The 15,169-nt window shown below is 36.4% G+C and overlaps 1 protein-coding gene and 2 long non-coding RNA genes across 11 annotated transcripts; 2 read left to right on the top strand and 1 right to left on the bottom strand.

Moving 5' to 3' along the window:
- The first annotated feature begins 2,780 nt into the window (after window positions 1-2,780).
- LOC140012534 (uncharacterized) lies at window positions 2,781-5,074 on the top strand. 7 transcript variants are annotated; one of them, XR_011819717.1, is made up of 5 exons: window positions 2,791-3,450; window positions 3,654-3,695; window positions 3,770-4,475; window positions 4,580-4,624; window positions 4,739-5,074. It is a non-coding gene; the product is annotated as an uncharacterized lncRNA (long non-coding RNA). The 7 variants fall into 7 exon arrangements; XR_011819719.1 differs by having other exon boundaries at window positions 2,781-4,007; window positions 4,351-4,475; XR_011819716.1 differs by having other exon boundaries at window positions 2,786-3,695.
- Window positions 5,075-6,304: 1,230 nt separating this feature from the next.
- Window positions 6,305-7,477, bottom strand: LOC140012535 (uncharacterized). The gene is made up of 2 exons (XR_011819720.1): window positions 7,340-7,477; window positions 6,305-6,721 (listed from the first exon to the last, which is right to left on the bottom strand). It is a non-coding gene; the product is annotated as an uncharacterized lncRNA (long non-coding RNA).
- On the top strand, window positions 7,211-14,178 carry LOC113704010 (asparagine--tRNA ligase, chloroplastic/mitochondrial). 3 transcript variants are annotated; one of them, XM_027225602.2, is made up of 15 exons: window positions 7,211-7,795; window positions 8,102-8,170; window positions 8,319-8,429; window positions 8,725-8,829; window positions 9,898-10,035; window positions 10,631-10,711; window positions 11,212-11,289; window positions 11,446-11,514; window positions 11,641-11,715; window positions 11,838-11,921; window positions 12,097-12,183; window positions 12,444-12,539; window positions 12,632-12,706; window positions 13,262-13,388; window positions 13,757-14,178. In XM_027225602.2, the coding sequence occupies exons 1-15, from the start codon at window positions 7,379-7,381 to the stop codon at window positions 13,870-13,872; spliced, it is 1,728 nt and encodes a 575-aa protein (XP_027081403.1). In that variant the 5' UTR covers window positions 7,211-7,378; the 3' UTR covers window positions 13,873-14,178. The 3 variants fall into 3 exon arrangements, with proteins under 3 accessions (XP_027081403.1, XP_071916779.1, XP_071916780.1); XM_072060678.1 differs by having other exon boundaries at window positions 11,608-11,715; XM_072060679.1 differs by lacking the exon at window positions 8,725-8,829 and having other exon boundaries at window positions 11,608-11,715.
- Window positions 14,179-15,169: the final 991 nt, after the last annotated feature.

The following is a 15,169-nucleotide window of genomic DNA, read 5'->3' as shown; positions in this document are numbered from 1 at the left end:
CTTTGACAACCCTTTCCTCAAATCCTGTGGTTTATCTGAATGGGCTGATTGTGTATCCAACGAAGTCGATGATATTGGAGAGTACACTTGTCCAGGCATTGTTTTTCCTTAAAGATCGCATTTCGTCTGGGGAGACTATTTGTACAACCCAAAAGATGTGTTATCAGTCACCCACCGCCACCGGTTGGGCTGCATGCCGTCTTACCTAGCGACCAGCGCACTTGACTTTCAGATAGCTTGCTTGGTACCATCTCCAAGACCAAAAGGAAACATAATAATAATATCTTTTTTGCTTTATTTAATTGTGCGCTACATTTTACTGTTGTGATTTTTAATTTAGTGATCAAATTAATGGTCGAAGTTTTTCCCAATTCCGGTCAGTAGAGTTTTCAAGGAAGTCAAAAAAGTCCGTGAGACCGATTACCTTACGTTGTTCTTCATTTGACTAGAAAATTATAGCCAAAACGATACCCCTGTTGACCGCTAGGATGTTGTCCCCTGTGCTGTAATCAACTTCACTTCTTGCAAATTTTGACGTGCACAAAAAGTTTTTTCTCACTTTCTTATACTTTTCTTGCCAAATCAAAGGAATTGTAGTAATTAATTTGCATCACAAGATTGTGGCTGGATAGGATACTTGTAGAGTTAGTAGAAAACGCTCTACACTTTTTACAATCTAGAAATACATAAATGATTATTTTTAAAATATAGAAGTTAGAGGGATGGAATTTATCCGACTATTGGAGAGCAATTTCTAATTTTCTGATTTTTTTTTTTTTGTTTCTCTTTATAGACTCATAGTCTGATAGTTACGCTATTTGTCTTAATTTCGTTCATATATATATCTACCTTGTATATAAGAAGAAAGCAAGTTACTGTAGCAGTTCACCTTTTGGACACATGTATTGCACATATTTTTGACAAGTGGAATCTTGGTCATTTTAGCAAAATTTTTCGTTCCCTTTTTTGATTCAATTGGGCCGAAAGGATTAAAATATTTTTTCTCCTCCAGAATATCAACTCCATCTCTTCTTCTTTTTCTTGCGGCAACTTCTGTCATCCCTCACCTTTTTTATTTTTTAAAACTAATCTAATTAAGATTGTTGCCATGTTATTTTTTTTCTTCGAGATGATTAGCTACTTAGCAAAGAGAAATCTTTATGAATTTTTTTATCCCATTTTACATTTTCTTTTCTTCCTTTTTTTCTTCATCTCTAATCTCTCATGTTTGCTGTATTTTTCAATTATAATGTTATAACCAACTGGTATTTGTTTGTTAAATTTATAGGATAACATTGTTATTTAGTATTTCTTCTTGGATAAAAGGTGAAATATTAAAATATATAAAAGATTTTAGAATTCTTTTATACTAGTGATCACCTTCTATGAAAAATAAAACAAAAACTCATTCTTTTCTTTTCTCCTCCTAAGATTTGATTTCTTGCTTCACATTTTTTTCCTTCTTTGTTTTTTGGTTACATTTTGTAATTATTTACAATTTTGTGTATATTTTTAGGAGAAAAGATATATCATGTGATGGTTTCACCAAGATAAATCTAGTTAGGCATTCTTCTAACTCTGTTTTTTTATGTTCCCCCCCCCCCCGCGGCAATTACTTTATGGTCTATTCAATTTAATTGGAGGATCCAATAAGATTTTGTATATATTTAAATTAATGTTAATTTTTGTTTGTTTTTTAATTACTCAAGTGTTGTAGTATCAATTGGGTTGGCATATAAGGATTGTAGTTGGTGATGGATGTCACAATTGAGACTTTCAACCTAGAGTGTGACTTTACAAAAAATTGTTAGAAAATTCAATTTTGATTAGGAAGATGTTTTTGCAATAAAAAAAAATGGTTCCGTTCTAATTTGTATATGTAGATCCGGAAACGTAACAATTCGTATTTTTATCTAACCTTACTATTTATATCCTGGAGCTACAGGGTAACGTTGTCACCTATATGCGAGATTTAAATAGATGAACTAACTTCTTCTATCAAAAGAAAGAAAAATGTGGAAGTTTATAGTAAGTTATATTGATGTTGAATATTGTGCCATGTCTTAGTGGCTTTCTAAACTTTTTTCTCATTATTAAAGTACTATAAGCATTATGATTGCTTGTGGTTTAGTTATAACTAAAACTATGCTGCTATTAATGTAACAATGCACTTATAGAGTATTAATTTTCTCTCCTCTTTAGGTATCATCATAATAGTGGTTCACAAATCTTTATTCAAATCACAATAAATAATAGGGTTGACTTCATAGATGGAATTTCTCTTCACAATAAAATTTGAGGGAAATTTTATTTATACTCCATATTTTATTAATTGTATTCCTACAATTAATAAAAACAATATAATAAAAATAAGGATTAATCTTTCCTATACACTGTCAGCGTTGGATGAATAATAACTATGCAAAATTTGTTTGCAATTCAACTTTTACACACATGTCATAAATTCAATGGTAATAGTACATACATTATCAGTGTATATAAGATTTACTCTAAAAATAATAGTGAAAATACAATTAACAAAAATAAGAGTTCAAATAACATTTGTCAATTTTAATTGTTTTGATGCTCAATTTTTTTCCTATATTTCTATTCATTCATCATGTGTCGAAATAATTTGATGTTATGTATTCGACTAAATTTCTAGGGCCCGGGCTGTACTTTGCACAGCTCAAGTACCTCTAGTCTAACTACAATATAAGTTCCAGTTGGGTGTAACTATAGCTTCTTTCCATGATGCCACGTGGCAGTTCCAAAGCTGAAGTTTAGCTTATTTCTCCTCGGTTGAATTGGACGTGAGATGATTGGTTGTCAGCTAAGCTTGGTTGCACCAGATTTTTCCCTCCCTTCCTTTCGGCTTTCGTCCTGTCTTTCCTTCGTTCTGGTTCTGTGCTGTCTTTTATTCCTTCCGCTTCATCAGCCTCCTCTCTACCCACTCAACAGCTTCCTCTCTACCCACTCCAACCTGCTTCTTTTCAGCCACAGATTGGTTATGTTTTCGCTCCAAATTTTGCCTTGGTTGCACCTGATTTTGTCTCTCCTCTCTCCTTCATTCGTCTTTCCTTCCGTTTTTTTTTGCTATTGTGCTGCTTTCTGTCCGCTTATTTTTTTCTTTTCGGCCAAACCCTGAGGCTGTTCCCACTCAAAATTTACTGTGTCTTCCCTTCTCTCTGTTCTTTCCTTCCTGAGGATTAGGTAATTGTGATGATGAAGCATGTTGCTTGTCCTCGTTATTTCCGTGCACTCTCCCCATGATTTTTTCTCTTTCTTTCCCGGAGTGAACGTGATGGTACTGATGAAAGTGGTTGTTTCTCCGACTTCCTTTATGCTTAATTCGTGTGTTTTTTTTGGAAAAAAAAAAGAAGGATGCATATGTGATTGATGGGAGAAGTGGGTTAACGGCTCCTTTCCGACTTTTCGGTGACAGTAGCAGTAGGTTACTTTCCTCCACTCCTTTGATTAGTCATCTGACTCCCTCAGTCTAACCTTTACTTCCTCTTTCTTCTTGTCTAAGCTGCGATTTTCTCTCTTCTTTTTCCAAAGCATCTTTATTAGTTTTTTGGTTTTCTTCATCCTATTATTTACTAGATTAATTGTCTAATTTTTTCCCCTTTTATGATGCTATAATGTTGCAGGTAAATAATTTGAAAATTTCCTACTCCATCTTCATGGGTTTTGTGAGTTTTGTTTTTCTCTTTTGAATGTAGATTAAGAAAGCTACGGTTTGGACAACAGTGTTTTGTTGTTGCAGAAATTTGGCTTTTCAAAGGAGGAGGTCGCCACTTTCATTGCTAACAATCCTAAATGAGTCCTGAATGGTTTGAGAAAAGGTTGCATTTAGTGGAAAACTATTTGGGGATTCCTCGCAAGTCCACCATGTTCCACTATGGGCCTAAAGTACTCTGGTCTAATGAGCACCTATATTGAAAGAAACTCTCAAGGCTCTGGAGTATCTTCATCAACATGGCCACATCTATCGTGACGTTAAGGTTAATTAAATCTGAAATTCCCATTCTATTGATTTTACGCTTGCTGTCGTGGCTGTTTAGCATTTTTATTTTAATTGTTTTTCATTGAGAAGGTTTTTTTTTTTTTTTTGGAGGGTGGTTGAAGGTTTTCAAAGATTTTTGTTATGTTTATTATTTTTTCCTGCACTAGACAAAGTTTGGAGAGAGAGAGAGAGACTGTGTTCTGATGGCTTTTATGCAATAGTTTAGCTAATTCAATTGGCAAAAAATCAAAATTTGGAGGTGGGCATAGCCTCTTGTTTGGCCTTTTGGCCATGGTTGTATGAGTATTTTGGTTTTGGCCACCTTAATGGTTCCACTGCAGGCAGGAAATATATTACTTGATAGTAGTGGGGAGGTAAAACTTGTTGACTTTGGTGTGTCAGCTTGCATGTTTGACGAAGGTGACAGATAGAGATCAAGAAATAACTTTGTGGGAACCCCATGCTGGTATTTATTAGCAGCCTTTTCTTTTTAACCTTTCATATTAATAGCCATGAAATTATCTTTATTTTCTTGTAATATTAAGCTGTTTTCCCTGTGTTTCTTCACAGGATGGCACCAAAGGTGTTGCAGCCACAAAGTGGTTATGACTTCAAGTGAGTAACCTGGTATTTCTGTGCAGTTTTAATTGTAAAATTTTTTATCTGTTTTTATATGTTAAACAAGCATGGCTAAGCTTTTTATTATATTAATTGCACTTGTTTTGCAAGAGCTTACCGTCAGAGGCAAAGGAAAATCTGAGTGTATGGCAAATCAGTCCCTGGGAATGGTCGTTGCTTATAGAATGCTCCAAATTTCTCCACTTAAGTGGGAAGGAGGGTGACTAATACATTTTAGTTGAATTAGAAGGTTGTTAGTATACTTTCCTTTTAAGTTTGCAACCTAGAGCTTGTCATGGGCACCAAATTAGAGGGTAAGGAAAAGCCCGAAAGAAAGAAGAAAAATTAAGTCAATATTGTGTATAATGAATTCCACAAGCACTGGAATGGCCTTTGTGCAAAATTTGGTTTCATAGTTTTCTGAAAGAAACAATGTTTTATTTTGTTTGGGTTGTGTTTTATTTCTCCAATTTTATCTGCTTACATCATCATTACAATTTCCAATACACCTTTTTATCTTCCCAATTACCTTTTTATCTCACACACATCACATCACAAAAAGTGCTACAGTAAAAATATTCCAAATAAAACACAATCCAAACACAATGAGTGATTTTTCTTTGTATCAAGGCTGATATCTGCTCGTTTGGAACCACCACACTAGAATTGGCTCATGGTCATGCACCATTCTCAAAATATCTCCCAATGAAAGTATGGACTTTATATGCAACAACACCAGATAACAATAACGAACTTTTTCCCAAATTTTCTTACGAAAGTAAGATTTTTTCGGCAAGTAAACCTAATTCCCACAGTAACTTCAAAAGTCGGCAACTTTTGAAGTCCTGCGAGGGATTTATCTACCCAAACAACCCACCCCTCCAATCCGATGTGGGATAGAAAATCCCACAGGGTGCCCTGCTCCTAAGGGATAACTACCCCCCAAGCCCACTGAGCTGATTTTCTTTTTCCCAAATTTTCTTACGAAAGTAAGATTTTTTCGGCAAATAAACCTAATCCCCACAGTAACTTAAAAGCCGGCAACTTTTGAAGTCCTGCAAGGGATAACAATAACGAACTTGATGCAACATGTTCTTGAACTGTATTTGTGCACTTAATGGAACTTCCTCATTTTGGTAGGTTCTTTTGATGACCATACAAAATGCGCCTCCTGGACTTGATTATGACCACGATAAAAATCTCCAAGGCATGTCCTTTTTCTTTTAATAGTTTCTTTTATTGCTGTGTGGTTTTGCATACCCCTGGTCACTAAGTATACTTTTGTGTCCGTCTCTGCGAGAGAGCGCTTGCATGAGCCTACATACACATAATTGTACACATAATTACTACTGTTTATTGCCATTGGGATTGGTTTTGATGCACGCACTTCATCTACAGATAGTATCGTGCCTACAAGGAGCAATAAACTACAGTAAGCTAGGACCAAAGTTACCCAAAGGAGTGCTACTTGTGGGACCTCCAGGAACCGGGAAAACATTACTAGCCCGTGCAGTGGCTGGAGAAGCAGGAGTACCATTTTTTTCAATTTCTGCCAGTGAATTTGTTGAGTTATTCGTTGGAAGAGGAGCAGCACGTATTAGAGATGCCACCTGTATTTGCAGGATGCTCTGGAGTATAAGAAAAGAGTGCGACAGCAGGCAAAGCAATACCCACCTCTTATCTAAATAGCTTGCGCATTTTGGTTCTTGATGATTGTTTCAGTTGTTTTGATAATTACATCAAACCAAACAGTGAACCTGCCCAAATTGCTTACTTGCTTCAACGCACGAGTGCAACTCCTACAATTGTTCTTGCCTTTTTTCCTTTTTTTTTGTTTGGGGGGTGGGGTTGGTGTATTATCACAACTGCATAATGAATCTTTGTGGTACAACTATTTAATAAATTTTTTTTTGGTCAACGCGATGGTTACTCCACTTTGCGGACAATCATATGCCACGGCTCTTAAACAGGACAGATTGCAAAGAAGAAAATGGTTGATTACCATTCCAGCAAACATACAGCCAAGACTCCACAAGTCCAGTGAGTAATCATAGTCTTGCAAATCAACAAGAAGTTTCAGGCCCTTTAAAGTATCTGCAAAGTAAACGGTAAAATAATTAAATGAGCTTAATGCAGATGAAAATGAGTACTTTCAAGGTGGGGATTACAAACAAAATGATAATTTAGAGCCATTAATAGCCTGCAAAATTTCAAGGATGTAATATTTCTGAGGACCTTTGCCCCCTCACACTTTGAAAATGGAACTTGGGATCGCGGTGGAAACTGTCCTAGGACCAGGCCTTACAAGAGAAATGAAGCCGTCTTAGAGGGATATAATTTAGAGTTGTACAAGATCCAATAAGAGGAACTTAGAATTGCGCAGGAAGGAGGAGGAAGGAAACGAGGATTGAGGTTTAGGTTATTTGATGCAACGAAAGCCATGCTGCTGAGACCGGATGGTCACCCCAGCGTGTATGGCCATTTGCCAGATCAGAAGTTGGAGTTGCCACATTGAGTAGGCTTATTGATGCCCTTTTCAGAATGCTTTATAAATTTTCCTCATTTCTTAAGCAATCAATTAACCTCAATGGGCATTGCCCACCCCTACTAGTATATATATATATGTATATATATACATATGTATATGTATAAAAGATACGTAAGAAAAAAGCAAAAAATACCAAGGGGATAACAATTAATAATAGAAATTACCGGTGGCTACAGAGAGAGCTCAAACTTAGCTGTAAGCAAATGGCTGTGGCGCTCTCACCGGCGGCTACTTCTCTCCGCCTGAAATCTTTCACCGCCGTCCGTTTCTTCTCTTTTTACCGGAAAACACCGAAAACCCACCTAACCCCCGCATTCCACTTCCCTCTCAAGCCCTCTACTTCCAACTCCACTCCATTTCTTCCCTTGCACTATTGCCGTACAAGAAGCTTCTGCTCTGTAATCTCCGCTGCTGTTTCTTCCGGCGAAGCCACAAAGACTGAAACTTTTGAGAAAAATGAACTCCAAAAAGGCGAAAGAGTTGGGGAGTTTCGAAAAAGATTGAGAATTGTTGATATCAAAGGTGGCCCCGATGAAGGGCTGAATAGATTGGATGAGACTTTGGTTGTCAGGGGTTGGGTCAGGACTTTTCGTGCTCAGAGCAGCATCATTTTTATTGAGGTAATTCGGTCTTAATGACTGATATGTTCACGAGTAAAGGGGTTTCAAGAAAAGAATAAAAATGACCCTAAAACGTTTGTATTTTGAGCGCATACATGTGAAATATAGAGTTCCATATCGAGAGATTTAAATTTTTATATAATCTTTTGCATCTTATCAAAGTTCAGATATTTTAGGGGAAAGTTTTCATTTTTTAATCATCGTATTTGTTACTGTTATGCTAATGTTAAGCTTCAGTTTACTGTATTTTGGGTTTGGATTGTGTGTTAGTATTTCGTTTGAGTATTAATACGCGGGTTTGTGCAGGTCAATGATGGATCTTGTCTTTCAAATTTGCAATGCGTGATGAGTTCTGATGCTGAGGGTTATGATCAGGTACTTTATCTCAGGGAGAAGCTCTTGTAATAGTAGTTTTCCTTCGTTCGTATGAAACTTGAAGAGTGAGGTGATCGGTGACTAGGCAGTCGAGACATTTATTGTCCAAATCATGGTCAGTGCTCATGAATTTTGACATGTCTGCCAGATAGAAAGTGGCTTGATCTCAACTGGTGCATCACTATTGGTCCAAGGTGTTCTGGTAAAGAGCCAAGGCTCAAAGCAGAAAGTAGAGCTGAAAGTTGAAAAACTTATTCTGGTAAAATATTTATTTCCTTCTTGTTAACTTATTTGATTTCCAGTTGATCTGCAGATGGCCTTTGTTCTAAAAGTATTGATGATTACTCCATTAAGTTTTGCGAGTGGAATTCTATCTTAAAAAAATAAGCATTGCTCTTGCGCTAGATAAATTGGTCAGCTTACGTCTGCCTTAGGATTTTATTCACACGTGACTGGAGGCATAATAGGCATGCTGCCTTGGAAGAGTCTTTCCCAGTACTAAATTTCGTTGTAATGGTTATGTAACTACTACTTCTGTGTACCTGTTCTCATAGGTTGGGACAAGTGATCCTTCCTTCCCCATTCAAAAGAAAAGGGTCAGCAGAGAATTTTTGAGAACCAAGGCTCATCTTCGTCCTAGAACAAACACTTTTGGTGCGGTATGATTTGGCTTTTTGTTTTAGTTGTATTTTGATTCTGCTGCGCCATAAGTGCATTTAATATCTCTGAGCAATGTTTTTTATTTTTATTTTTTCCTCTCAACAAGCGGAAGTTGTTCAGTAAAGCTATATGCTTAATGTGTCGACTTTGAATATGCCTGATCTCAGTCTCATTCTGGTTTGGGAAATGGGTACTTTTGAAAAGAGAGATTTAACTTGGATTGTCAGAGACAGTATCATTGGATATCATATGTTGATTTTGTGCTGTGATTTTCATACCCTTTCTGATCCTCAATATATGTCTGGGTTGAGAACTGGATTTTATTTTATTTTTCTTAGAATTTCTTTCATGTCATTTAGGCCTTTTGGTTTGTAATTAGAATTTTATATATTTTTCATCTTATACTTTCAGCTATTAAGCCCATGTTATTTCTGGTTTAGACTATCAGTCATAGATTTGATTATTTCATTTTGTTATGTTCTGCCTTATTATTTCAATAGTTGCATTCCACTTCTGCCATAAAGCAACATTACTCTGTATTTAGACATATTAGATCGACAGTCCCTTTTCTGTAGTTGAACCTCTTTTTTTGGTCATTATTTGTTTTTCTTCCATGCTTGTGTTATGATGAGGGTAAGGGAGGATAAAATGAGTAACAAGATTTGAGTAACTGAAATTGCTGAAGATGTGCAGGGTTTTGTTCTAATAACTCTTGATCTTAGTTCTTTGCCTAAATCTATGTTTCCTTGGGATGCTTTTTTCTGGGCTAATCTTTTTGCTTCAGGGAATGGAGTTTGTTAGCTAAGGGACTGCTGCTTAATAAATGGAGAACTGAGTTGATTTCAATTTTGACTTCCGCTCAATTTTCTATCCTAATTTCTCTGCTTTCCTACTCAAACAAATGTTCTGGATCAGAAGTTTTGTTTCTTTCCATACTTTCATATGCGTAAATTTGAGGTCCGCCGGTAGTTAATTGTGTTACTTTCACACATTTTGTATTCAACAACTCTATTGGATTTATTTGGTTGACTGGATGCCTGTGAATTTTATGTTTGAGTTGCTTTTAGGTTGCGAGGGTGAGAAATGCTTTGGCTTATGCCACACACAAGTTTTTTCAAGAGAACGGATTTGTCTGGGTGTCCAGTCCAATCATCACTGCTTCGGACTGTGAAGGAGCTGGTGAGCAGTTTTGCGTCACTACCCTGGTATGCTCTTTCTGGAGCTGATGTTTCTTTTTATATGCATCCGGTTGTAAGGTCGAAGACCACAGGTTAAATTATGTTGAGCTCTGCCTCTTTTTACTTGCCATTCAACCTGCATAGGACTGTACTTAAGTTTACTGGCTTTGTTTCTCTCTTTCCTGCTTGGCATTTGTATCTGGTTCTCTTATCATTATTGGAGACTACATATTTGAACTCCTTAGCTTTCATTCTTCCTCTTGTCCACGATGCTGTGAGGAGTTGGTGAAAGCATTATGGTAGGGGATTTTTGGTCATTTGGAATTCTTTGTTTGCGTAAACTTCGATGGTTTCTTAATTGGAATTGTCTTCTTTTCTTCCTTGTTATAATCTTTTCTTTTTTATTGTTATCATGTCTGAGTGCTATCTCTCTGACCTTTCTTCCATTCTCTAAAGAGGGATCTTTGATGTGTTAGATGATTCTTTAATTTCCTTCACCAGTGCATTATAAATTTTTATTCTGCCCTTGAATTGTGTTTTATTGGGTTTGATACTTGAGATTTTTGCTGTTTGTAGTATTTTTAAAGTTTTGCATCTAAAATGTTACTTTACACGGGAACAGATTCCTAGTTCCAGAGAAACCACAGATTCTCCAGTGGCTGCAATTCCAAGAACTGAAGATGGTTCTGTTGATTGGTCTCAAGTGAGTACAGAAAAAGTCTATGTTTTGGTTCTTTCAATCATTAGATGGATTTTCTGATACATCTATATTTTGCACATTGGCCTATAGAAGGTGTATTTTAAAAAGTTCGGGACGGATGAGAATCGGGTGTGGTCTAATGGTCAAAGTGAATTTTTAACCAGATTGTTTAAAGTTTGTTTGGACTGTTTCTTTGGCTTTTTTTTTTTTTATTAATTGCTGAATGATAGGTTATGACAGGAAACTCTCGAGTCCTAATTTTTCTTCCCTTCTCTTAGGTTTGTGATGTGGCCCTTTGCGTGTTTTGCCTCTTTGCATTTTTAAGTTCCATATTTGTTTTTGGGGTTTTTGGCTGTTGCAAAATGGGTGTTTGGTGAGGAGGTATGATTTATCTATTTAGGAAATTTGCTTGAGTAGAGCTGTCAATTAAATACAATAGTTTGGATGCATCTCAAATTAGTTATTTGCTTTTTCTTTTTTTTTTTTTATTTTGTTTATGACAGGACTTCTTTGGAAAACCAGCATTCTTGACAGTATCAGGGCAACTGAATGGTGAAACTTATGCAACGGCTCTTTCTGATGTACGTCCTCTTTTTTAAGACTCCTCTAGTTGATGAGCTATTGGTCTTTCTTTATTTTTCCCCTTTAGTAATTCTGTTCTGAAGAGCATCTGGTGAATGTTGCATGTTCTGCTTTGTGCATTTTGACTCGAAATTAAGTAATGTACTTTCTGGCAGGTCTATACATTTGGCCCCACATTTAGAGCTGAAAATTCTAACACTTCTAGACACTTGGCTGAATTCTGGGTATGTTGAGGCTGCTACTGTTTCTCGTGCTTCAATTCATGTACTTTTTTACCTTGGGAGAAATTAATGGTATATGGTTGAGGTAACTGACAGCTAAACGCTAAAACTGATTCCTCCATTTCTAAGATGATTGAACCAGAACTGGCATTTGCTGATTTAGATGATGACATGGCCTGTGCAACTGCCTATCTCCAGTATGTAGTATGTTACTTTTCATATCTATTCCAGACTTTTATGCAACAACTATTTTTTGCACTTGTTCTCTTTTGCTGTTGATTTTTCTATATTGGACTTGTGAATTAGTATAATACTCTTCATTGAAGGTGCAATATATTCTAGAGAATTGCAAGGAAGATATGGATTTCTTCAACACATGGATAGAAAAAGGAATCATCAGTCGACTAAGTGTATGAACTATTGGCTATTCTGGGCACTTTTTTTTTTAATAAAAATTCAAAATTGTCTATCAACGAATAATGAAAGCACATGGCTAATATTTTGTTGAAGAAATTCATTTCAAGATTGTAGACATGTTTTTGCTTTGCCATGAAATTACTTTTTCTTATTTTTTTTGTCCAACAGGATGTTGTTGAGAAAAGTTTTGTGCAGCTGACATATACTGATGCCATTGACCTTCTATTAAAAGCGAAGAAGAAATTTGAATTTCCGGTACTCATCCCACCTTACCAGTCTTTGCTGTGTCTTAGACTTGTCTATTAGTCTTCCTATCTTGGACATGCCATGCTGCCAGTTGAAATTTGTGATATGCCGAAATACTGATATTATGAAGTTGTTGTTACGAATCTGATCGTTACAATTCACTTTCTAAAACAATTCATTTGCAAAGATTGTATCATATCATTGACTACTTAGACAGCTCTCGACTGAGATCTGATTATCATAACTATGCATCAGTTCTGCATTGACAGGTGAAATGGGGATGTGATTTGCAAAGTGAACATGAGCGTTATATCACTGAAGTGGCATTTGGTGGATGCCCTGTCATTATTAGAGACTATCCAAAGGCACGTTTATTTGCCTGATCTGTAAGGGTTGTAAGTTATGCTGCCAATAGAAGCATTAAGAACTTAAGTTGACTTTGAGAAATAACTTTCAGGAGATTAAGGCATTCTACATGCGGGAAAATGACGATGAGAAGACAGTTGCAGCCATGGACATGCTGGTTCCTCGGGTATTCTGTGTTTTTTTTCTTTTTTTTCTTTTCTTGGTAGCGACTTGCAGAAGAAGTAGGTTGATGTATATATAGGCTTAAATTACTCACCAGCTGAATTAGACTCATTTGGAAGTTGGATCTTTCTGAAATGCTATATCCATTCTGAAGGCCCCTATGTGGCATAGTACATCATCTTGTTACCTGTAATGAAACTTGCATTGCATATTGCATATGGTGTGTGAGATGGGTCACTATGGGTGGATTGATCTGTTGCAAACTTCTGTTCTTGTAGAGTTCAACCTATCATGCAATTTTTCCTAGCTAGCGATTAGAATTATCTTTTAGATTGAAAAATGGGGAAAAGAAAAAAGGAAATTGAAGGTACCCTTTGCAAGCATTATGCTTTGCTAATTCATTTGGATCAGGTCATCCTTTTCCTGGGTCATATGTTTCCTTGGTTGCTTTAGTATAGGAGTTGACAAGTAAATTTAAAATGAAATGACCTTTATAGTTACTGCTGGGAAACATTTTCTGCAATACTAATTGCTGGGGAAAAATACTTGTGTTTATCAGGTTGGTGAGCTTATTGGTGGAAGCCAAAGGGAGGAACGCCTTGAGCATTTGGAAAAGCGGTTGGATGGCTTAAAGCTTAACAAAGAGAGCTACTGGTGGTATCTTGATCTGCGTCGTTATGGTTCAGGTGAGTCTTTCAATTTTCCTTTCATTTGACAAGCTCTGCAGATGCAGCTCATCTCACAACACCCCCCCGAAAAAAACACCATTTTTTTTTTGTAATTGAATAAGGCCAACATTTTTTAGTTGTTCTTTTTCTCTTGTTATTCATTTGTGATTAGTGAATCTTCCAAAGGGGGGGTTTGACTTGGGGTCTCAAATGGCAGATGATAACTTGCAGCTACTTGTTTTTATCATTGATGTTCCAATACACTGCCTTATTAAATGCTGTCTTGGCATGGAATCAGTTTGAAAGCTAGTTTTCAGGGTACCTTGTGGAGTTAATTTGAATGACCTTGACTAAACGTGCAGTTTTGTTCTTTAATTGCTTTTCAGTGCCGCATGCGGGGTTTGGCTTAGGTTTTGAAAGGTTAGTGCAATTTGCAACTGGTATTGATAATATAAGAGATGCAATACCTTTCCCACGAGCGCCTGGATCTGCTGAATTTTAGTGTCTCTGGCTTCAGAGATGCAGTAATTTTGATTCAACTTTGGTAGTCGGTACCCATCAAGGCTTATCCTCCCGAGTTTCGCATTGTATTTTGAATGGAAGATTCAAGTTCAGATTCGAACGGTAAAAAATTTTGTTTCAAGTAGTTAGCAATTTGTTACACAAGGTTCATAACATAGTATATGCGATACCTGTCGTAAGTAGCTTTTCCCATTTGGAGGGGATTGTCATAGATCAGTCAATTGTTTAAATGTGATGACCTATTTTATTTTAGTCCACGATAAGTCAGATGCTTTATGTTAGTCCACGATACTGCTGTCACTCTTTTCGTAATTTTCTTGCGATGATCTTCCTCTTGCATGCAAGAAGAGGAAGAGGAGGATGGTCTTCTTTTTCGTCCAACCTTGGCTGGCATCATCATCTCTTTTTTTGGCATATTGGCCCTTCGAAAAAGTTCTCCTTCACACCACCTACTTTTCATCGGTACTACGCAAAAACTTTCTGGGGTCTTGAATTTTTGCTACGAAAAGATACAAATTTGCAAACAAGAAAAATCATCCACCGCAATGGGTTTCGATGAAAAGCATAATTGCTTTGGGGGTGAGTGAATGAAGAGGATCTTGTAGCTGCTGTCATTTGTACTGCGTTGAAATCTTGTAAGCACATGTGGTGAGGGTCGTCTTCCAGTTCTGGGCTTTCCTGATATTGAAATTATTATTCATACCCTACTACTGTCCTTGTGATACTGAAATTATATTATTATTCTGATTGTAATTAAAAGCAAGGATCGAATCCTATTGCGATCTGTATATTCTTTTCTTGCTTTAATAAAGCATAGCACTTAATAGTTTATCAATCTAATATTTACAATTTAAGCATTTCCAAGTAAACATAAAAGATAAATAAATCAACTCTGAAGTTGATCTGTTCTTGCGATTGGTTTTTTTTTTTTTTTTTTTTTTTTTTTATGGTCGTGAAATAAGCAAGACTATTCTCTGAAAGGAAAGATAACATGCAAAGAAGGGAAAAAATGAAGAATAAGGAGCTGCAGCTATCTCTATGCCAAAAGCCTTTGAGCAAACCACTGGAGTATCGTAGAGTTGAATTCTTAAAATTTTAGGCATGTTTTTAGACTGGAAACGATCAGATGCAATGCATTCTGTTGAGAAGTACTATGATTGATTGAAGGAATCTCTCAAATCTAACTCGAAAGAAAAATATAGCTTTTTACTGCCACATCTTTTTCCCTTTATTTGTTTCCTAGTGCTGGATGGGAATGAGCGAAAGGCTACCTTCTA

The sequence above is a fragment of the Coffea arabica genome, chromosome 8e (assembly GCF_036785885.1).
Source record: "Coffea arabica cultivar ET-39 chromosome 8e, Coffea Arabica ET-39 HiFi, whole genome shotgun sequence".
In the NCBI taxonomy this organism is placed as follows: Eukaryota; Viridiplantae; Streptophyta; class Magnoliopsida; order Gentianales; family Rubiaceae; genus Coffea; species Coffea arabica.
The sequence above is the reverse complement of the archived record's forward strand: the minus strand, read 5'-3'. Positions and strand labels throughout refer to the sequence as shown.